General features: G+C 30.6%; 1 protein-coding gene across 1 annotated transcript in view; it reads right to left on the bottom strand.

Annotated features, from left to right (window-relative positions):
* Positions 1-3,249: 3,249 nt before the first annotated feature.
* LOC127729004 (uncharacterized) overlaps positions 3,250-23,053 on the bottom strand; it is a 44,751-nt gene continuing 24,947 nt past the window's right edge. The window contains exons 11-25 of the mRNA XM_052236579.1: positions 22,315-22,561; positions 21,827-21,980; positions 19,272-21,103; positions 18,496-18,603; positions 17,599-17,820; positions 17,070-17,274; positions 16,250-16,398; positions 15,656-15,777; positions 15,077-15,193; positions 14,620-14,784; positions 13,826-13,996; positions 9,823-10,034; positions 7,436-7,519; positions 6,233-6,397; positions 3,250-5,431 (exon numbers count right to left, since the gene is read on the bottom strand). Of these exons, the coding sequence (XP_052092539.1) occupies positions 5,218-5,431; positions 6,233-6,397; positions 7,436-7,519; positions 9,823-10,034; positions 13,826-13,996; positions 14,620-14,784; positions 15,077-15,193; positions 15,656-15,777; positions 16,250-16,398; positions 17,070-17,274; positions 17,599-17,820; positions 18,496-18,603; positions 19,272-21,103; positions 21,827-21,980; positions 22,315-22,561 (4,167 nt within the window). The 3' untranslated portion in view covers positions 3,250-5,217. The remainder of the gene's footprint in view (positions 5,432-6,232; positions 6,398-7,435; positions 7,520-9,822; positions 10,035-13,825; positions 13,997-14,619; positions 14,785-15,076; positions 15,194-15,655; positions 15,778-16,249; positions 16,399-17,069; positions 17,275-17,598; positions 17,821-18,495; positions 18,604-19,271; positions 21,104-21,826; positions 21,981-22,314; positions 22,562-23,053) is intronic.

Genomic DNA, 23,053 nt, shown 5'->3' with positions numbered 1-23,053 from the left:
CACTGATCCATGAAATGAGGTCAGGGTCAGACTAACCTTGTCTGTCAGACATGTTGACCTTGCAAGGAACTCATATACTGGTACCAATATAGTTAATCTTTTACTCGTTATAAGTGAGTATTTCACATGCCAAAAAAACTGTAATTTGTTTTCAAGCCGTCACTGAACCGTGAAAATGAGGTCAAGGACAATGGACACATGACAGACTGAAACTTTGTAACATAAGATATCTGCTGCATACAAGGTCTAAAGCATCCAGATCTTCTACCTTTTGAAATACAATACAATAAAAAGACAAAAATAATCAACATACAATATAAATTTTTTTTTTATCTTATTTTCAGTATTTGTTTCTTTATACCAGCTTCTGTAAGACATTTAGAGACAACCATCACAACTTTGGATAAGTGGTTTTAGCTTAAAATTTTAACTTGTGTTTAAACTCTTTTAACAGAGAAGAAACCAAGGGACAACAAAAATCAAAAGTTTTAAGAAAACAAGACAGTACAAGAATTGAAATTTAGAACGTCATCATTTTCATTTTTCATTATTATGTTACTAAAAAATTACCAGTGTTATTTTTTCCTTTTTCAAGTCACCCATTTCAGCTCATGAAATTCTCAGAAAAAAAGGTGTACTTCTTCATGGTTCTTCTGAAAATCACAGTACTCCAAATCATTGATGGAAAGAATGGAAGAGTTGTGTGCATAATTTCAAATCATATTCGCAGGTATCATGGTGAGAAAACAAAATTGATATATCACTCTTGTATTAAAGTCAGAAAGATAATTGTTTTTTTTTTGTTCAGTTGATAAAATATCTGTATTATAATGTGTCTATTCGTTATGTAATACAAGAGATATTAACTTTCAAATTGGTCATTTAAGATTGACATTAAAGTGGAGGTGATTCCAATTAATACTCCAATCCTTGAGTGGAAGTTTGTAAATAATGATAGTTGTCTATATACTGTATTGTATCAGTACTCAGGGGCGGATCCAGGATTTAAGGTTAGGGAGGGGCGCAAACTTAAATTTTCGCCGAGCAGAAAAACATAATGACTGAAATTAGGAGTTTATCTCTAAAATTACGATTTTGACTAATTTTATGGTTTTTACCAATAATTGAAAACTAAAATATATAGATAGCAGTATCCTGAAACAAGAGGCTCCTAGGAGCCTGATTCACTCACCTGTCAAAATTTTGCTGTTTAGCATTTCTACCCATCTATTTTTAAACTAGATTCCCTGAGAAACATTTAAGTAAAGAATATCAATATTGGGCTCAGTAGTTTCTGAGAACGTTTCTAAAAATTTATGACGACAACAGTTCCAAGTGATGGCAATGTAAATGGTAAAAGAATATAAGATCTACAAAAATGTCCATTGATTAAAACCATCAATTACTTCCTTTTAAGAGTAATTGGGATTTTATTTTTAAATCATATCTTTTAACTATTTTTACATTATCTGGCCCATTATTTTGAAAATTATTATAAAATTAAGAAACTGTAAACTATATAAGTGATTAGAAAGATGAGTGATGATCTACAAAATAGACAACTATCTTGGAAACTATACCAGATACAATAGACAGAAACAAGACACGATAAGAGGCCACATAACCAAAACTGTTCATTGACTGTTTGTTTGAGTTATTGATTTTCATAAACGTTTGATGTTTGTTGATATCATCATCTTGAAAACAGGTAATGGATAGAGAGAAACTATTATAAACAGTAAAATAGATAAGCAAATTGAAATCTACAAATCATGCCATTGATTTTTAATATTGTTATAGATATAGGAAGATGTGGTATGAGTGCCAATGAGACAACTCTCCATCCAAGTTACAATTTATAAAAGTAAACCATTATAGGTCAAGGTTTATGACTGCTTAGTTGAGGGGGTTGTTTGATTTAAGGAGGAGGAGTGGGTTTGGAAGATTTAGAAAAAAATCAAAATTTTGCTCCTGATGTTTCTGTAAATAGTGTGATTGTGGTATTGGAGAAAAATGTCGATGAATTCTTTCTACTTCAATTTCATGAGATTCATATTCATAAAACATGTAAAAAATATTGGTATTTTGTGAAACCTGTGGTTATTCTCCTGCCACACTGTCACTTTTAACTGAGACCTTAGAGTTCAATCAGGATTCAATCACTTCTAACGGACAAGCAGTAGACAAGTTTGATGAAGACTTTGCAAAAGACAAGTTCTAAGTGGGAGTATGATGCCTTGAAATAAAAATGTTTTCTCTCAATAAATGTGCAGTTCAGCATCAGTTGGCAGTGCCAGCTTTATTTATTGATCCACAAAAATAGAATAAAAATGGTGAGTTCTTTGTTACAAAACCAATGGTCAAGACCAGCTAAGAAATTTATTTTATGGATTAGAAAAGTGCCAATCATTTTATTTAGAGACACAATTAATCTTTATGATAATGATGAAGCAGTCTCCACAAAGATGAGATATCCATCATTCGCCATACTGAAAGATCACCAAAAATCTTTCATATTTAAAATCAGTTTTGAAAATTATTAGTTTATATAGATTGAAATTGAATAATTTTATATTCTAGAACAGCAAGACATCTTCAAGAACGGTACCACCACATTCCTAGAGACAGCAGTCTGATCAACAGATGCCACCAAGATCACAGCCCCAACAACAAACAGGGTCTCCTCAGCCACATTCAGCTCAAATGAGACCAGGCAAGCCATAGCTTAAGGGCATATGATACAGAAAAGATCCATCCTTGATTTTTCCATAAGATTTTGTCACAAAGTCGATTTTGATATGCACTATTGAAACATGCAAAGAAGAATATACCTCCAGGACTTACTTTTCAAGATCATTTCATTTCTCAACATTGCCGAGTAGTAATTCCTGCAGTACATAAAATCTCTATAGGAAGTACTGTCATATACAAATTTATTGATGATAGAAAAGTAGTCTTCACTCTACTCATATTTTATGACAAAAACAAGCTATTCAATTATAATTATGAAACTATATGAAGGACATGATCAAAACGAACAAGTCTTCACTGTTGGTAAAATTTTATTCTTATTCACATCATAATAAATAATTATGTACAATAAATTTATGTAACATAAAAATACAAAAAATACCTTTTAATGAAATGCATGTATTGATATGTTATCTAATAAGGTTATGAAGTTTTTATACTGACAGGCTTTAATAATGCAACACTAAGGACATTTGTTGTTATCTAATAAGGTTATAAAGTTTTTATACTGACAGGCTTTAATAATGCAACACTAAGGACATTTGCTGTTATCTAATTAGGTTATGAAGTTTTTATACTGACAGGCTTTAATAATGCAACACTAAGGACATTTAAGAAACTGACGTTTTTGCATTAATTTGTTACTTATCATTTTTTGAAATCTTTGTTCATTTTTATAACCATCAGGATATTTTTGGATCTCCAAATTTGATGTTTTGGGAAATCTTTATATCTTGCTATTTTTTCAATGGCATAAAATGACATGAAATTTATGCATAAAATAGATAAGTCTTCCAGAATTTTTGTATTACTAACTTCTTTCAGTATATATATGTATCCTGTTCAGAAAAAAAAAGCGAGTCCAATAATTTTCATTTAAAGTTGAAAAACAGTAAATAGACACTGGCATATTTGTCCAAATTTTGCAACATGGAGTAATTGAACTAAACTGAAAAAAAATCATTTTAACTCTGTTATTTGCTTGAAAATTATTGATGCAAATTCTTAAAGTAGATGTTCAATATGAATAATGCACATAAAATTAGTGAAAAACATTCCCATATCAACTTTATTTGTTCTGATACACCTAATATATTTCTGTTAAAATCTAACGTGTTTTGACTGATATTTTTCCTTTATAAAAGCTCAATATGCCAAAGTTATATTCCAAAATATATGACATCATACTGTAACCTAACCTTATTTAATTAAGACTAATGTCCAGTTTTATTTTCATTTCCATATGTGTCATCTGGTTTTCAGATTTAATTCCATTGGTATATTGTTATATTTTCAAAATTAAATGAAGACAATGTTTTTTTTTACATTTTATAAATAATTAAAGGCCAAGGCCAATATAATTTACCTGAGTATTGCAGCATTAAATGTAGGCAATGAAAAGATTGATTGATGTTTGCTTAACATCCAGTGCAATGAACTATAAAAGTTGATAAAGGGTGTTCTATCATAGAAGTCCAAACTATATGAACATTTGACAGACAGCATTGTGGCAAGGTGGAAGTATTTCATGATTAAAAAATAATTCTGGCTCTCAGGTAACTTCTTATTAAGAACTTTTTTTGTTATGGATTTGTGAACGTATTAAGTGATCATAATAGTTCTTGATGATCAAAAAGATAAAATAAACAACATATCAGTCAGTACAAATGTCATCTATTGTGAAATTGGTTGGTTTATAGATAAATCTGTGTGTTAACAAGATATGTGTACTATTTCAGTTAATACAATACAATACTCTAAAGGATTAAACAAGACATTAGACTTTATACTAGGAAGTACTAATAAGACAATTTTTAGATATTTCATATGAAATAAAATACTACACAATTTGAAATATGTGACATAAAATGGCTTAAATGTGCTTGAAAGTACTTTTATCTGATAATAGTGTCTTAATGTTTGTATGCAACATCTTTATAGATTGCAGCAGATATTTTCCATTTTGTTTCAGTTGCATCTTTAAGCCAGTTACACATAATCCCGTTTCACTCTTTTTCTGTGTTGTAGAAAAAAATTTCCCAATTAAGAAAATGTAACGTTCAATAGATGGGAGTTTACACAATAAAGCTGCCTTTATTACACTAACAGCTCTTGGAAAGCTCTATTTTACAGTGCTTCTGTTACAATGACTTGTCTGCGTATAATTGGAAGTTTCCACATATATTCGGCTGCATTAAAACAAATTCAGCCTGTCAGATATACCTGAGCAATGTTTTAGAATATAAAAAAGTTAATGTGCTGCTAAGCTTGAATCTCAATTAGCACTTTCAACAACATACATTCACACTATTATAAATACCATTTAAGAAATATGCTAAAATTTTACATTTATCAAGGTTATATTCACTCTACCATAATCGAAAATAAACAGTATACTTCTACTAAATGTGTTAATACAGCAGATGATACTATAAACTCTGTGTTATTGACCAGCACTTTACCGGATCATGAAGACTTATCAACTCTAGTGACAATAGGAAAACCATAAACTACTGGAGCTGCTCCTATCAGGAAAGGTAAACGACAAGCCTCTCTGGCAGTGGATATCTTAGATAAAACATCACAAGGTTTATCAGAGAGACAAGACTGTAATAGATGTTCTAGAAATCGATCAATATCTTTGTCTGTAACATCCCATAAGTTGGAAACAATGCATGGACTGTAAAAATATATTAATATTCATATTTATTATTTCATCTATTTACATGTATATTTTATTATTTTTTCTTCAAAAGGATCTTTAATCTTTTATAAGCCTAGGAATCTGTGATTGTTGACTATCTTCTACTTACTATAGTTTTTTTTAGAAACAATCTGTCATTTATTATAATACATGATTTCTTAAGAAGCTGCAACTCTTTTACAAACAAAAATCTCAACAGTGAAAATACTCTTATGTCTGAAAACACTTAACTTTAACTTCTGTTCAAGTTTAATCATACTGTGGATTCATTTATTTTCGTGGGTACCAATTTTCGTGGATTTGGGAATATGGTATTTTCGTTGATATTTGATTTCGTGGTTTTGCAAAAGGCTGCATACAAGCCAATATAAAATTTCTTCTTCGTTGAACATTTAAATTCGTGGTTCACCATTACGCACGAAATCAACGAAAACTGGTATCCCACAAAATATTAATCAATCCACAGAAACATTTTTTGTGAAATGAGTTTCTGATTTTTAAATGATATGTAATGTTACTGTATTAGGGGTTCAAATTTGCTTTAAATAGTGAAAGGTCGAGGACCATTTAAAATTACTTTCAAGTAAAAAGTCACTACAACTGCTACGAGACATCTACATATCAACACAAGTATACAAAAAGCAGACATCTTTGTCATCATAGTCTTCAATATGGTTTTGTAAAGAAATTTTAAATGCAATGAAAATACTGTGTGAGAATATTTTACCACGTGCAATTATTGCTATGAATAATAATGAAATTTATTAGTATGTTTACCAATTAGCTAGGAAATAATTGAGCATCATTCCTGAAGCTTCTAACTGCCCTCGAGTCTGTAACTGACCACTGCTACATCCCATAAGAAATACTGCTGCTCGACATTTTAGTTGTTGTAGGTCATCTCCATTCAGATATTTGTTACCATTACCATGACCACAGTATCTGCAAAACAGAATTTAACATAATTTTTAGCCTTGCTGGTAACCTTTTATTGCATATTTCAAATCAGCACAATTCAAAGAAAATAGCGGTTAAGATCAGTTGAACCTTACCAGACAGAAATCCTTACAATCATTCCATACCAAATACAGTTGACCTGTTCCTTATAGTATCTAAGAAACAGACCTAACCATAAATACTTGACACAGACAAAATGAACATTGAGTAAGATGATCCCTGCCAGACTGACCTATTGTTAATAGTATCCAAGAAACAGACCTAACCACGCACACTGAATGTTGTTCAAAGAACCATTAAAATGTGGTCAAAGTCAGTTGAACCCTACAAGACGTACACATACATCTTCTAATTATTCAACAAAACAAATAAAGTTGACCTATGCTATCACTATCTGACAAACAGACCCAAACAAAACAACTTAACGTTGACCAATAAACCATGAATTGAGGTCAAATTCATACTTGACCAAATGGACATGTACACCTTACAATCTTTCCATATACCAAATACAATTGACCTATGTCTGCTAGTACCAGAGAAACCTACATAACCGTGAAAAAACTAGATATTGATCACCGAAACATGAAATGAGTTCAAGGTCAGGTGAACCCTGTCTGACAGGCATGTAGACCTTGCAATGATTCTATATATAAAATATAAATGTCAAATTACTCAAAATAAGTGAGAAAATCATGTGATAAAAACTATACTTTTTTAAGAGTTGTTAACCATGAAAATGAGGCCATGGACAACAGATATATGCCAGACAAAAACTTCCTAGTATAAGGCATCTTTATACAAGATATGATTCATCTAGGGTCTTCTAGCTGTTAAAATCTAAAGCTTTATAAAACTAGTTTATGGCCATGTCAACATCAAATTAGTATCCTTATATATTGTATTAAAAATGTCGCAGGTAAGACAAATATTCTTCAGGTAAATTTGTAACATACATTGTACTACTCGTTAGACAAGTTGCTTTTGTAGATTTATAGAACCAACTTATTTTTAATTACTTACACTAACAAATCATACTGAGTCAAAGCTGCCTTGTATTGTTCTGCTGTAGGAGGTTTACCAACAATACCCTGCCAGCCTTTAGTTCTGAAACAAAGAAAATCTTAGAAATATTATACAAAAAAAACAACAAATTATGCTCTTTATGTTTGGATTTTTAGATCAAATTTAAGCAAAGATGATGTATGCAGCAATGTTAAAGACAGATTATGATAAATATAATACAATTGATGTGCATTTTTATTTACAAATCATTGTTGGAAACTATATGTATAAATATTGATTGTCTATGTTAAGAGGAGCAACATACCAAAATGGACAATAGATCACTATCTAATAAGTCAATTAATGATAAAGTAAGTTTCATAAAAAAAATCAAAATACAACAGACATTCAATTAAAAATTAATTCAAGATTTCTAGACAAAACCAGCCTAGAACTGAAGGCTACTCTCTGTCTATTAGTTGGTGAAATCTTATATTTTGTACTGTTTTATATTGAAATAATTTGCTCTGTAATCTTTATAAATATTATCGAAGTTGTAAGCTTTATGACTTGTAATCCTGTATTGTCATATAGCATACTTCATTAGTTCATTGCACCCATAACACACTATACTGATACTCAATTTCCTTCCTATGTGCAGCAACATAAAAAAAAATTCGTAAGGGTTCCGCGGAACCCAGTGTCTCGCCTACTTTTTCTGTTAATCCCAGGCTCAACAAAAATGAGGAAGTAAATCATTAAAAATATTCAACTTGATACTATCTTTTGATTGTAAGAAGCTTCTGTCCAAGTTTGGTAAAAATCCAGGATAGTTTATGAATCTAATAAATGTTTAAAAACTTTAATTGCAGACTGAATGTAATGTTAACTGGAAGAAAACAAAATTTCCTTCTAGATACTAGCATTTGATCATAAACAAGCTTCTGTCCAAGTTTGGTACAAATCCAAAATAGTATAAGAAAGTTATTAAAATTTTAAAAACTTTAACCGTTGTTTCCTGGCAGAAAATCCAAGTCCATTTAAAAGTAAAATACAGAAAAAATGGATTTATTTTTTTACAAAATTTCCTTCTAGATACTAGCTTTTGATCATAAAAAAGCTTCTGTCCAAGTTTGGTACAAATCCAAAATAGTATAAGAAAGTTATTAAAATTTTAAAAACTTTAACCGTTGTTTCCTGGCAGAAAATCCAAGTCCATTTAAAAGTAAAATACAGAAAAAATGGATTTATTTTTTTACAAAATTTCCTTCTAGATACTAGCTTTTGATCATAAAAAAGCTTCTGTCCAAGTTTGGTACAAATCCAAAATAGTATAAGAAAGTTATTAAAATTTTAAAAACTTTAACCGTTGTTTCCTGGCAGAAAATCCAAGTCCATTTAAAAGTAAAATACAGAAAAAATGGATTTATTTTTTTTACAAAATTTCCTTCTAGATACTAGCTTTTGGTCATAAACAAGCTTCTGTCCAAGTTTGGTACAAATCCAAAATAGTATAAGAAAGTTATTAAAATTTTAAAAACTTTAACCGTTGTTTCCTGGCAGAAAATCCAAGTCCATTTAAAAGTAAAATACAGAAAAAATGGATTTATATTTTTACAAAATTTCCTTCTAGATACTAGCTTTTGGTCATAAACAAGCTTCTGTCCAAGTTTGGAACAAATCCAAAATAGAATAAGAAAGTTATTAAAGTTTTAAAAACTTTAACCACAGAGTGAATGTAATATTTCCCGGCAGAAAAACTAAGTCCATTTAAAATAAAATAAGGAAAAAATGGATTTATTTTTTTACAAAATTTACTTCTGGATACTATCTTATGATCATAAACAAGCTTCTGTCCAAGCTTGGTACGAACCCAGGATAGTTTAAGAAAGTTATTAAAATTTTAAAAACTTTAACCACAGAGTGAATGTAATATTTCCCGGCAGAAAAACTAAGTCCATTTATAAGTAAAATACGGAAAAAATGGAATTTTATTTTTACAAAATTTACTTCTGGATACAATCTTATGATCATAAACAAGCTTCTGTCCAAGTTTGGTAGAAATCCAGGATAGTTTAAGAAAGTTATTAAAATTTCAAAAACTTTAACCACAGAGTGAATATTTGTGGACGCCGCCGACGACAACGCCGACAGAATGTAGGATCGCTATGTCTCGCTTTTTCGACTAAAGTCGAAGGCTCGACAAAAATCATACAGAAACCTGTTGGACACAACTTGTGATAAATGTCACTTCACAAAGGTCCAAGAAGGCCCAACTGTCAAGTGATTATCTAAAACTGAAAATTTACTTGATATTAGTCTATTTCTATGAAAAGTGTTCCATTTAATTCATGTCATATCATATCATTCCAATAAAAAAGTTTGAAATAAATGTTTATTCTTACTTTAAGAACCACTCTTGGAAAGTTTCTTGTGTTGCAGGTAAATTATTGTCTGGATTCAGTACGTAATAAACCTTCTGTTTATCTACAATAGATACACCTGTATTCTCCAACGTTTGTGACAGGTAATTAATCATATGATAAAGGGAAGGTAGTCTAGATAGAGAATGACATCTAAGAATGGGTAAGTTCTCCCAAGGAAGATGTTGTAGCATCTGTAAATAAAAAGTATAAGACATATTTTAAGTTAGAACTTTCTTTTGTTTAAATGATAGCAATAATGAGCAACTTATGGAACATCAGTTATATATGAATGAATCTATTTTTAGGTACAGAATGCAATCAAATTTAGAAATCTATAAATAATAACCAAACATGTTATTTTACACTTTTGAAAGTTATTGTTCAAACAGACATTCATCTTTCCAAGGAAGATATTAATGTAGTAATTTACTGTTTTCTTTAATTTTTTCATTTTATCTTCTAGGATTTTGTATTAATATTCTCAATGCTTCAATTAATCGGAACTTCTTTTACATGCAGATGCTGTTGATTTTTTAAGATGAATAATTTAAGCTTTACCTTATTGTTCAAACAAAAGTTGTCATATCAATTCTCAACTTCCTTAAATGTTTTATTTCCAAAAACATTGAAATAAAATTCCTAAGGGTTCCGCGGAACCCAGTGTCTCGCCTACTTTTGCTGTTAATGGCAGGCTCAACAAAAATGAGATGAGGAAAAAATTTAATAAAAATATTCCTCTCAATACGATTTTTTTTATTGTAAGAAGCTTCTGTCCAAGTTTGGTAAAAATCCAGGATAGTTTATGAATCTAATAAATGTTTTAAAAAATTTAACTGCGGACTGTATGTAATGTTAACTGGAAGAAAAACTAAGTCCATTTATATTAGAGTAAAATATGGATAAACAAGTATAAAATTTTAATAAAAATTTCCTTCTAGATACTAGCTTTTGATCATAAACAAACTTCTGTCCATGTTTGGTACAAATCCAGGATAGTTTAAGAAAGATATCAAAATTTAAAAAAACGTTAACCAAAGAGTGAATGTAATGTTTCCTGGCAGAAAAACTAAGTCCATTTATAAGTAAAATACGGAAAAACAGGAATTTTTTTTTACAAAATTTACTTCTGGATACTATCTTATGATCATAAACAAGCTTCTGTCCAAGTTTGGTAGAAATCCAGGATAGTTTAAGAAAGTTATTAAAATTTCAAAAACTTTAACCACAGAGTGAACATTTGTGGACGCCACCGACGACGACGCCGACAGAATGTAGGATCGCTATGTCTCGCTTTTTCGACAAAAGTCGAAGGCTCGACAATAAAAATGCACTGGAATAACTGACATAACTCAAAAATTAAATTTATTCTTTATTTGTCTTTGGACATGATGCTATTATCTATAAACTGTGAGGGATGTTCCAGAAAATACTATGTCCCCCCCCCAGGGACGGCACTTTTTTTTTAACCCCCAACACCTATAGAAATCAATTAAATTTTTATACCACCACCTATATAATTTAGATTATGTCAAGAACAACAACCTATGGAATCTTAAAAAAAATCTTTGAAGACCACCACCCATAGATTAATTTTTGTTGCAATGAAAATCAAAAGCAAACAGTACAGAGATAGAGAGAACACTAAGTCCCATAAAGAGATTCTATAATGAGAAATTTAATATTTTTGTGAGTTTTTGTTGTTCCTTTATTATAGTGTTTCCTGCAGCTTTTGAAAAGGGCAGGGTTTTTTTTCTCAGTGGGCACTCTTAGCGGTATTGGCTACACTTTAAGGGCACTCTTTACATAGATATAAAGGCCCTGTAATTGATAGGGATTTAATCGAATATACCATTGTTTCATATTCATTGGTAAGAAATAAAGATATGTATATTACTACTAGGTTGTTAATTTAATTCCTTTTTGTAATAAAATTATCACTTCTAGACTCAGCTTAGTCCTATAATATAAGACTTCGTAGGTTCATATCGTTTGCATTCAATGTTTTTTATCAGATATTTTTTTTTGCATTGATAGTAAAGAAAAAAATATCCGATAAAAAACGTTGAATGCAAACGTTATGAACCTACAAAGTCTTGTATTATAGGACTAGACTCAGCTAATATAATCTTAATCATGTTCATTGTGGAACTGCCTCATTTCAATCAATAAGTCCAGTTATAAACTTTAATACTGGATCACTGATACTGATTGTCTAAGGATCGATGTGTTGTGAAAGTGGACTAATGCATGACAAAGAGCATATGCGATGCATTGTTTTTAAGATGCACAAAAGAAGTGCTAAATGCCTTTTGGATCTTGCATGTTTATACCAATCAAAACTATCTTGGCTTATAAGTGTACAAATAGATTAAGGGTATCCAAAGATTTGTATAGCAAGACTTACTATACATATATTCTTCTGCTTTTCATCTTTTTTCCATCTGTGTTTTTTTTATTGAAACGTTGTTGATTTTTCATACTATTCAAAACAAATCAGCTATATTCTTAACTTTAATTTTATTAAGATAACAGCAGTATGAAAGCCGTCGTAAATTCACATCCAATCCCAACCGACCGAATAGTATAAATAGAAAATATAAACAAACATCGGATTGTTTATGTAATCCGTGCCAGTGGTAATTTTCATCCCATGCACCGTAAAATTATAACTCAAACAATCGCCTGGTTCCCTTTTAAATTTTTAATTCGTAGAGGTACAAATCGATTTTTCCCCTATGAGATTCAATCATGAATCGTATTTGTATTCTGTCGCTTCAAAACTGTTCAATCAAAGTTACGAAATTCAATAAATGTCGGCCAACAAAATTTTGATTTCGGTCCAAGTGAATTGCACAACCGATATTAAATTACGGCGGGGCATTCTAAAATACAACAGTTGTTGTAGCCTGGAGTCCTTGCTCAACTTGTCAGTATATGCACAGCCAGATCGGGCCGGAATGCCAGACTACAGTTGTTGTACCCATTTGTCACAACTCAGCCGATTCCGTGAAAGAGCAGTGGATTCACCCGAGGATTGCCGATTGTTGTTGTACCATGTGCCAATTAATCAGATTTCAACGAAACGAAATAACCGTAAAAAAAGGGTGTTTTTAAGAGTTTATTGCCATCAATAGATGGGATGTAACAATTGATTAAATTTTAAATCTTCATATATCAATCTGCGTGAATCTTATGAATAAACCAACTATTTAGACCAAAAAAACATTTGATTCGCTTCGGTTAAAAGTAAAAAATATTCCGTAATTTTCATATGCAATGTAAAAGGAAACAACTCCAACGGAGCGGTTTGTTCAGTACACAGAGTTCAAATGCGACCGTGTTTAAGCAAATCTCTGCAACTATCTAGTAACAATTTGTGCCAAAATCGTGTCATCACTGGAAACATGCACACATAAGGGATTAACCCACCACCTATATGTTATTAATTAACTCCCAGATAACCACTATCTATAGATATAAATTTATCTCTAAGGGTACCACTGACATAAATATTTTCTTCCCTGACACGACCACCCATGGAAAAAAAGACCGTTTGCCGTCCCCGGGTGGGACATAGACTTTTTTCTGGAACAGCCCTGAATTAGAACAAAAATCTTGAATAGAATAGTACTGTTTGATGTCAAAGTCACAGAAGCATGAATAAGTGGATGTATCCTTGTATTCTCATAATTAAAATACAGGAATGTGAATTAAACAGCATATAAAATATACGTTTAAATTTTTAAAGTCACTATAAAACAACCTATGAAGTAAGGCCACATACCCTGCAAACAGCTAGCAAGACTTTATCAGAAAACTGAACAAGAGTTGTAGATGATGAAACTGGTAAAGTAACACCTTATATCATTCATATAAGACAATAACAAACCAAACCTTGTCTAACAACAGAATGACATGTCATTTGATGTCACAGGGAGACATTTTGAGATGATTCATATCATGTTCTTTTATAATAACAAACCTTGTCTAACAGTAGAATGACATGATGTCGTTTGACATCACTTGGAATGTGTTTATTCCAGAACTGTGTAATAGCTTTAGATACTTCTGATACTTCATCTGTGTCAGTTAGATTGGTCAACACCTGATTTAACTGGTCACTGGTTAGAACGTTACCACTCTGGAGTAATGCCTGCAATGTACAATACGTACAAACAGATGTAATGAGTGTAACTTATTCTCAAATAATAAATTTTCTGTGATACTTGAAAGTTCAATTTTGTCTTATATCTTACAACAATTGTGAACAGCCTTTCTATTCCTACCTCCAGTACAAGTCAACTGTAGGTCAAAGAATAATTTTTGTTTTTTTGTAATCCAAGTTCTTTCAAAACTTGTCATGTTTTAAAGGCAAAAAAATTCTTGGAAGACCTTGAATTAACTCAAGATTTTTATTTTTGGTGTTGGAGTGTTGTTTAGTTGCTGTCTCACTGATGCTCGCCTGATGTTTTTTGTAAATGATTAAACATGTTGTGAAGCAGTCTGAGAGATTATCACTTATGTTAATCTTTGCCATTTGAGAATGTCTATGTCCACATATTGAGTTAAACTGTAAAGGGTTTAGAAAGTAGACATTTTTTGTCATCACACATTGGACTTTATTCATTAAACTTGTCACCATGTTTTTCATACTTATTTTGTCTCCTGATTTTAACCTTAAATGCAGAAGCATTTCTTTTTCTTATATAATCACCCCCCTCCATTTATAGTATTACTTTTTATAAAAAAAAGGATGATTTATAAAGCAAATCATACTCTTATAACAGCTCTGTTGATTGGTCGGTTAGAAAGTTCAGCTAGCATCTTCATAATATTTTCTGTCATTTGATACAGGTCATCAGCACTTACACCAACTGGGTTACCAAGCAACAAAAACTTCCATCTTCCCAGCCATAACTTCTCCATGTTATCTAGTAATTTCTGTAATAAATTATAAAAATACATGCATGTCTTTAAAAATTCTTAGTGATTCATATATCTTTCTACGGCAAGGTATTTCAGCTTCCAAGCATTTACCTCTTGAAATTTAGTAGTAATTTGAAAAAGAATTTTCTGGCCACCATGGCAGAATTTAGTAACTTTAAATACTCAGTTGTCATGATCCTTGCTGATTTGCATGCGATAAATTTTGGTGTTAATAATATTATCAAACACATCAATTTTTTTTCCATTTAAATTTTTAAAGATTATGTGTAACATGATCAATATTAACCTGCAATCTCGTATCTAAACCTCTTCTCAATTTCCACCAATCATTTTTTTCTGTTATTTTCATTGTCTCTCTGCTTTCATTGATGATTGTGGAGAATTCTGAAAGTATTTCTCTTCCCTGTATACAAATGAACATAAATGTAATAAATACATGGTTTTGTTAGTAGTCTGTCATAAAGTTGTCTTTTCTAATTATTAATATGGCTACTGTATATAACTATTTTACTGTGATGACTGCTGCATCTACTTTTTAGTTAATAATAATCAAATAAATTAAGTATATTGTAAATGGAATGTTGAATATTTAATCACTTTTGTCATAAATTGACCCTCCCTCTCTACAGTGCAACTAACCATATTTTTAATCTTTCACCTACAAAAAAGCCTCATACTCACATGTCTCTATCTCAGAAGTGACAGTATCAGTCATTTTAAGTATAGGTGTCCATGGAATAAGTTCTAATGTATTAAACTTTTAGATAAACAATGAAATGCAGAAGCACAAATTTGTTGTTCCACCCATTATCAATTTGGACTTAAACAATGAGTTGTCAACTATCCATTAGAAGATGTTTTATACCTGTTCTGAATTAAACCCTGGTAGCTGTTCAACAACAGGCTGTCCTTCTCTATCAAGTCGACTTATCATTATCACAGCAGGAGTACTTTGTGAAATTACTGATATCTGGCAAACAGACCAATCTATAATAAGCAAAAAAGTTATCTTTCAGCATCATTCCTATACATATTACATTTTTTTAACATATATTTAGTATGTTCGTTTTCTACACACACCAAAGATTCAGTCCTTGAAGCTTACCAAAAAAATTACAAACATGATTAAAAGTTACAGACAACTCAATCATTATATACTGGAAACCAACTAATTATCACGACTTTCACAAGTAAAAAAACATCGCAAATAAAATGGTCATGACTATGTAAAACGGGGATCTTAACTTATTTCAATACTTCAAGTAAATTTGAAAATCGTGAAATTTAATTGGCATAAGTTGGCTTGAAAGAGCTAAACTCAAATAAAGTATCCGTGAAAATAATTTAGTTTACAGTATCTCTTTCTTCATAGCAGGATGTTTGAGTTAAATTTTCCAGGAATTTTCTGACATTTTGAATAACATATCTGGTAAATTTACCGAGTTAATAAGATACAAACCTTCTGGTATTTGTGTCATCATTGTTTTGAATTCTTCTTCTGTTTTATTAAAATGCAATATTTCTTGACTTTTCTGTAAATTGTTAACTTCTGCTGAGGCATTTTCCCTAACAGCAGCTTCTGTACTTTCATTTAACTTGCTGGACTTTCTACAAACATAATAATACAAGTGTAACTGAATGGTGCATCTATCAAAGAGATTTTTTAAATTATAAACCATTTTACTGAATTTGAAGCTGTAAGTTTTTGAAAAAAGATCTCTTTTTTATTTGGACATACTATTCACATTGCAATAGACATGAACATATGTGTAGAATGATGTAAAATAGTCAACAAAAATTTCAAAAATTAATATTATTCTATTATATTTTTTCAATCAACGACCAGAGTTTTTTTTCAATAGAATAAGGATAAAAAGCAATCTTTATGTAACCTGCAGTATATCTTGGTAGCTTCCATTTTTCTCCTTTTTTTTATTGTTTTGCAAAATATGACCTGGATGTTTTATGATTTCAACCTTTTTTTGACAAAATGTAACAACAACGTTTTTTATTTACCACCTTTTTTTAAATGAGATAAGAATGTTTAGAATTACTATCATAGTTATCATTGTCGTTTTTAATCTACTGTCAGATATGTTAATGCCAAAAGATCTTCTTTATTCCTTGTATGCAAGAAGAGCTTTTAGTATGGGAAGTGATTTATTGAATTTTAGTTGACATGTATATCAGACAGAATAACATTGTTGTAAACCAATCTTTCTTCATAAAATAACCCAACTAACTCAATAATGCTGTGATAGCAGTTACATTTTCTATACCTGATTTTTCTGGAAGCATTAACCAATGACTGATGTCTGAATGTCACTGCTATTGACTCTGCTAGGTAGAATGCTGCCTTTAATGAGAATGAATCAATGTACTGCAGGGCAAGCATGTGACATATGGAGGAGTACATGGTTGGTGATGGAAGATGCTGGACTTGTTTATAGGCTTCCTCTAAAGTCTGGATTAGTTGATTATTAGCTGTAAATAGTGTAAAAAAAATTATATAAACTCCCCTGTCTTTGTAAAGTTGTAGAATATAAAACAAGTATTGAAAATTATAGTTAATTAATAAAGTGTAATGTAACATATCTTGTTAAGTTTAATTGAACCATAGATTCTGTGTAATCAGCACAAGCTCATAAATTCTGCATCAGATATTTCTATATATATCTTTATTTTGCTAAACCTTCGTCAATCCTAGAATGCTATGCAGGTTTGATAATGTCAACTTCCTACATTTCAAAATAGATGTATTTAACTTGATTTTCCTGTTTCTTAATCAGTAATCTTTTAAATTCTTACAAGTTTGACTGTCAGTCTTTGGAACAGAATCTATCTTGACAACTTTTTCTGATTTCACTTGACTTCTTTTTAACAATTTGCTGGACCTTAGGACTTCAGTTGTCTCCCCTGAAGCTTGCTCTTCAGAATCTTCTGCTTTCTTCTGAGTCCTTCCTTTCCTGGTTCCCTTTCCAGCTTTATTATCACCTCGGAAAATTTCTATTGACTCATTTAAACTAATTTCTGAAAGTAGTCAAGAACTGACAATTAGGCATATCTGTATTGGTTTTTAGAGAATAAAGTATTGTTGTTGTTGTAAGAATTAAGAAATTCATCATATCTTGAATAATGCACAACAATCTAACTTCACTAATCATGCTGTAGTACAATCATACTTGAAATAATAATTACAATAATGGGTTGTCTTCCTTGAAGTTGCTATTCACAATAGACACAATGCATAAAGAATCCTTCGCAATTTATTTTTCAAATATGCATATAGAATATTGAAAACCAAGACTGTTTCTGTGTATTGCCTAGTTCTGTAATTTAAAGTTATGTCTGGATCAACTGTTCAATCAGAACTTTCATTATAGTACAGGTGATCATATTGCTTGGGTGATAGGAGTCATTTTGTTGAAAGGAGACAATTTATTCAAGATCATTCACATTGTTGTAATGGTCATCTATATCCTCTTCTTATATTATATGCAAAAGTTTTCATCATTCCTACTTTGAACAAAAATTATGAAGTGCTTACTAATATTTAATGAGATATTTATTTGCTTTAAATATGATGCACTAGTTTCTTTTTTTTCTTGTGTGAAGCAGGACTGAAATAATGTTCTGCAATAAAATTTGTAATACATTATTCCTTTTATTCATATTTGTAAGTTTAATCACCACTTTCTAATTTACCGTCATTTTCTGTGACCTCATGTATAATTAGATTATCATATTCATAAACATCATCTTGTGACTGGACGGAAAAACTAACATCTTCACCAAGATCTGTATCTATCATTTCTGTATAAAAAACAAGAATGGTTGACTATGGTTGAAGGAAACTTTAGACATTATCTATTTTACATAAAAACTTTATATAAAAGTGCACTATCCATTTTACTTCTCAGTCTTCCTTCATTTAAAAATTCATTGTCAAATAATAGCTCTTTTAAATCTCGCTTTGCTATTTTAACCACTGGTGAAAGAATTACTTTTCATCTAATACCATTTTTTACCATGAAAAACTATAGCCCTCTCTCTAGTTTATAATATTTCAAATCAATGATTACTCAAAAACAATGTATAGATCAATTTTTGTTCAATATCAATCTTACAATGGACATAGTAGTGACTTCTGATTTTTGTTATTTAAGATAGATTTGTCTATTGTCACTTTAGATTGAAATTTTCCTAAAAATCAGATTAATTCTAATTATTTAGTATTGAATTAGAGAAAAGGTTGATATTTTTTCAAAGAAAAACATCAATCAGTTTAACTGCATTCATTAATCATCTGCAAATTGAAATTTTGTATGAAAATGCTTTATTTCTTCAAAATACACATTGGTTCATACATTTTCGAATTGTAGATTCAGTTATAATATTTAAAACAAAATTCTTGGTTCTTTTCAGTACAACATTAAACTCATAAAATATCTTAAATGAATATTACTTCTTATTGAAGATACCTGATTCATCATCTTTGACGGTAAGACTGTCATCCATTCTAAACAATTTCTCGTCTTCAGATTCAGAATCTGATCGTGTCTTTTCTGTGCCATCAACCTTTGACCTTTGTAATCTCTGGGTTCTTGTAGTCACTGTTTTCTTACAATTTTTCCTTACATTAGCATTTTTACAAATTGTTTTTTCTTCTTCATTTTCATTAAACTCATAAATATCACATAGCTTTGATTCATTTTCATCTTGTTTTAATCTTGCATTTTCAATACTCTGCCCATCTACATCCATCATTTTAGATTTGGACCTAGTCTTATTCTTGCTAACTTGGTTCTTAGACTTTGCTGTAGGTCTAGGTATCTTTGATTCTTTTTTATTTGATTTTGTCTTAGGACTTGTAATTTCTAAATCTACTGATGTGTCATCCGAGATACTGTGACGTGTTGTTTCAACATCTATTGTTTGTTCATTCCCAACTTTACCTTTCCTTGATCTTACAGACTTACATCTAACACTACCCTTTTTATTCTTGACATCACCTGATTTTGTTGTATTTTCTTCATCATTGAAATTATAAATATCCTTATTGCTGCTCAAGGAGTTTTGTGCAGACTGTCTTTTACTTCCTGGTCGCTTTTTCCTAACAGAAGTCAGAGGTTTTACATGTATATCATCTTCATCACTGTCCATTATCAAATCCAAAACAGCCTTACGACTACAAACACTTCTTGGTGTCTTCATCAACAACTTTGGCTGAGTTTTGATAGGAGTTTCCATAGCTTCATTCTCTTCTGTTGAAAACTCTGTTACATTCTTTAATTTTGAATTTTTCTTCAACTTTGGTCCCTTTTGTGGTTTTTCTTTAATTGAACTGATTTCTTCAGAATCATCATCAACATTTTTTTCAGTGTTTTCCATTGTATTTTTATGATTGACTAGAACTTCACCTTTATCTTGTTCTTCCATACTTAATTTTTTTGATTTGTTTTTTGTTGGTTCTCTTCTTGTTTTTTTCACACTTTTAACATTCTCAGTTTTAACATTATCATGAATCTCCACATTGGTTTCCATGGCATCACTATCCAAATCAATTGACTGTGTCTTTTCCTTCCCACCAATGTTTTTCTTTGCTAAAATATGTTTACTGGTATTTTCAACTTCATTCTTGTGCTTCATAGACATCTTCTCAAATTTCTTTGATAGATTAACAACAGGTAAGCAGTCAAACAAGTCCTGAGTAGAGTCATCCTTTACCGTTACTGTATCACAATCAGATGAGGACCTATGAAAACTTTGCTGATTAAATCCACATAATGACTGACAAAGTTTTAGCCTAGATTGCATTACTAAATTACTTTGATCTGATCCACTGATATCTTCTCCTTGTTTAAGCAGCCGCTGACTTCTTGACATATTCTGATTCAAACACAATTCAGCTAAATAGATTAGGATTTCCATATGTAAAAAGTTCAACTCTTTCGTCATAACACAGTTTTTAAAGTTATCCCCACGATTCCTTTCTTTTATCAACTGACGGACAGCTACTTCCATTTTTTCTAGCATTAGTATAGCTTCATTATCCTGTTCCATTACAATGTATACTTCAGTAACCATAGGAACTAGGTTTAATATCGGCAGTAAATTATCCTTACAACAGCTACATAAGTCTTGTCCTAAAATATGATTTATACATTCTGGAACAAGTATCTCAGATACAGGAAGTTCTGTTGTAGCAGTTGGAGATAAAACTTTATAAATTTCAGACAAATATTTCACAGCTTCTTCTCCCTTATCACTTGTACAGTGAAGTTTTGCTATCTCTGTTGAAAACTTGATATTCCTGCAACACAAGTAAGAACTTGGATTATGCAAAGATTTAAATAAATTTGGTTTTTATATGATATAATGTAGGATATAAATATCTATTGGTTTTTATATGCACATGAAAATAAGCCCAAAAAGTTCTACACATAATCAAAACAAAACGGTAATTCCACAATCTTAGAAATTGAAATATCACATTAAATAAAACCATAGGCAAGTGCTCTAGTGCATAATATAACTAACAATCAGGTATTGTGCCTGTTACAATGATTGGTCATCAATCCAAGACAAAAATTGAACTGATAGTTCTTATTTTCATTTGTAACAAACAGAAAAAGAGGTACTGCAGGCAAAGCTTACAAAATGATCCAGATTTTTAGGAAATCACAATTTATAGTGGGAAAATGAATATTTTTTGCTGCTTTTTAATACATTCAATGCATTTGTATATTTATTTCCCTAATTTTTAATTGACATTATCTTCAAATTATGCTACTTATATAATTTTTTTGATATTCAGATGCAGTTTAACCAGTTCTAAACACATACAAAATTTCATCAAAATATTAAATATGGCCCAATTACTTACATTTGATAGCGAAATAAGCAAAAATGAAAGATTTCAAAATAGAAAAACTTGAATCATACAAATGTTTTAAATATTAATGTTAATATCAGATTAAAACGTTTCCAGAATGTTAACACTGGACAAGGGACAACTTTAACTTTTTTAACTTACCATGAAGGGAGACCAAAGTATCGAGCTATTTTCCATCCCTCTTTTAAGTAACACTTAGCTTCTCTTGCTTCGCCAATGTGATAGTACAAATATCCTAGATTATAAAGAGATTCTAAAACTTCTATCAAGGCAGTCCATCGATCTACTGAGTTTCCTATAAAATAAAGTTAGTATTATCATGACACTTTCCTTATTCTAATGGCAAAAGCAATTATTTATGAAATAAATGTGTATTGACCTTTCACTTCTCTGACAACAGATAAGTCATTAATGTCACTTGTATACTAGTAGTATAGTTATTTTTTCAAACAAAAAAATGAAAAGAAATATGACATAGAGGAAATATGTTTGATTTACTTAAATGAATTTATTTAATAAAGCACAGGATCAGAAAAATGAAATAAAACATTTATTAATGTACAAGAAGAAAGTATAGATCATTTATATACACTCATTCACATGTAACATATACAATGAAAATATCATACCTTTACTTGTATCAGCATCTTTACAAAGAAATTCTTTCCCCAAAAGAAACTGTACAACTCCTGTATGGAACCTCACAGCTTCATATGCATAATCTAAACTGTAATCAGAGTTACCTTTGTGAGGAAAGGTCAGAAATTGGGACATCAAACGTTTAGCTTTGCCTTCAAGAACTGAAACTGACCATGTTTTGTTCTGTGCTGAAATCACAGACAGTACCTCCTTCAATATGGACATTCCTTCATCATACTACAAAAAATTAAAAAAAATACAATGTAGAAGTTCACAAGTGGTAAGTTTTGTGGGAGAGAATATTTAAATTGAAGAGTTCTCAGCTTAGCACTGTGATATCTTAATGCTTTTTCAATAGAACAAGCATTCTGAGAGTATTACATGGCAATACATAGTCCCCTACTGGTTAAAAATTCATTGTACTGGAACAAAATGCTAACTTGATCTATAACTTGTCATGGTGTAAACTATATAACAAATATCAAGTCAATATCTTCAAGCATGACGAAAAAAAGTGTGGAAAACTGATTATTTAAGTGAATTTTCTAAGTCCAAGGACCATAACTCTGCACAAAATCATCAGACCAGAACAAAATTCAAACTTGATCTGTTACTTGTCATGATAAAACTATATACCAATTATCAAATCAGTATCTTCAAGCATGACTTAAAAAAAGTGCAGAAAACTGATTATTTGAGTGAATTTTCTAAGTCCAAGGACCATAACTC

This window comes from Mytilus californianus, unplaced genomic scaffold (assembly GCF_021869535.1).
Source record: "Mytilus californianus isolate M0D057914Y unplaced genomic scaffold, xbMytCali1.0.p SCAF_2, whole genome shotgun sequence".
NCBI classification, from domain to species: Eukaryota; Metazoa; Mollusca; class Bivalvia; order Mytilida; family Mytilidae; genus Mytilus; species Mytilus californianus.
Note: the sequence above shows the minus strand (reverse complement) of the source record. Positions and strands in the feature narration are given on the sequence as shown.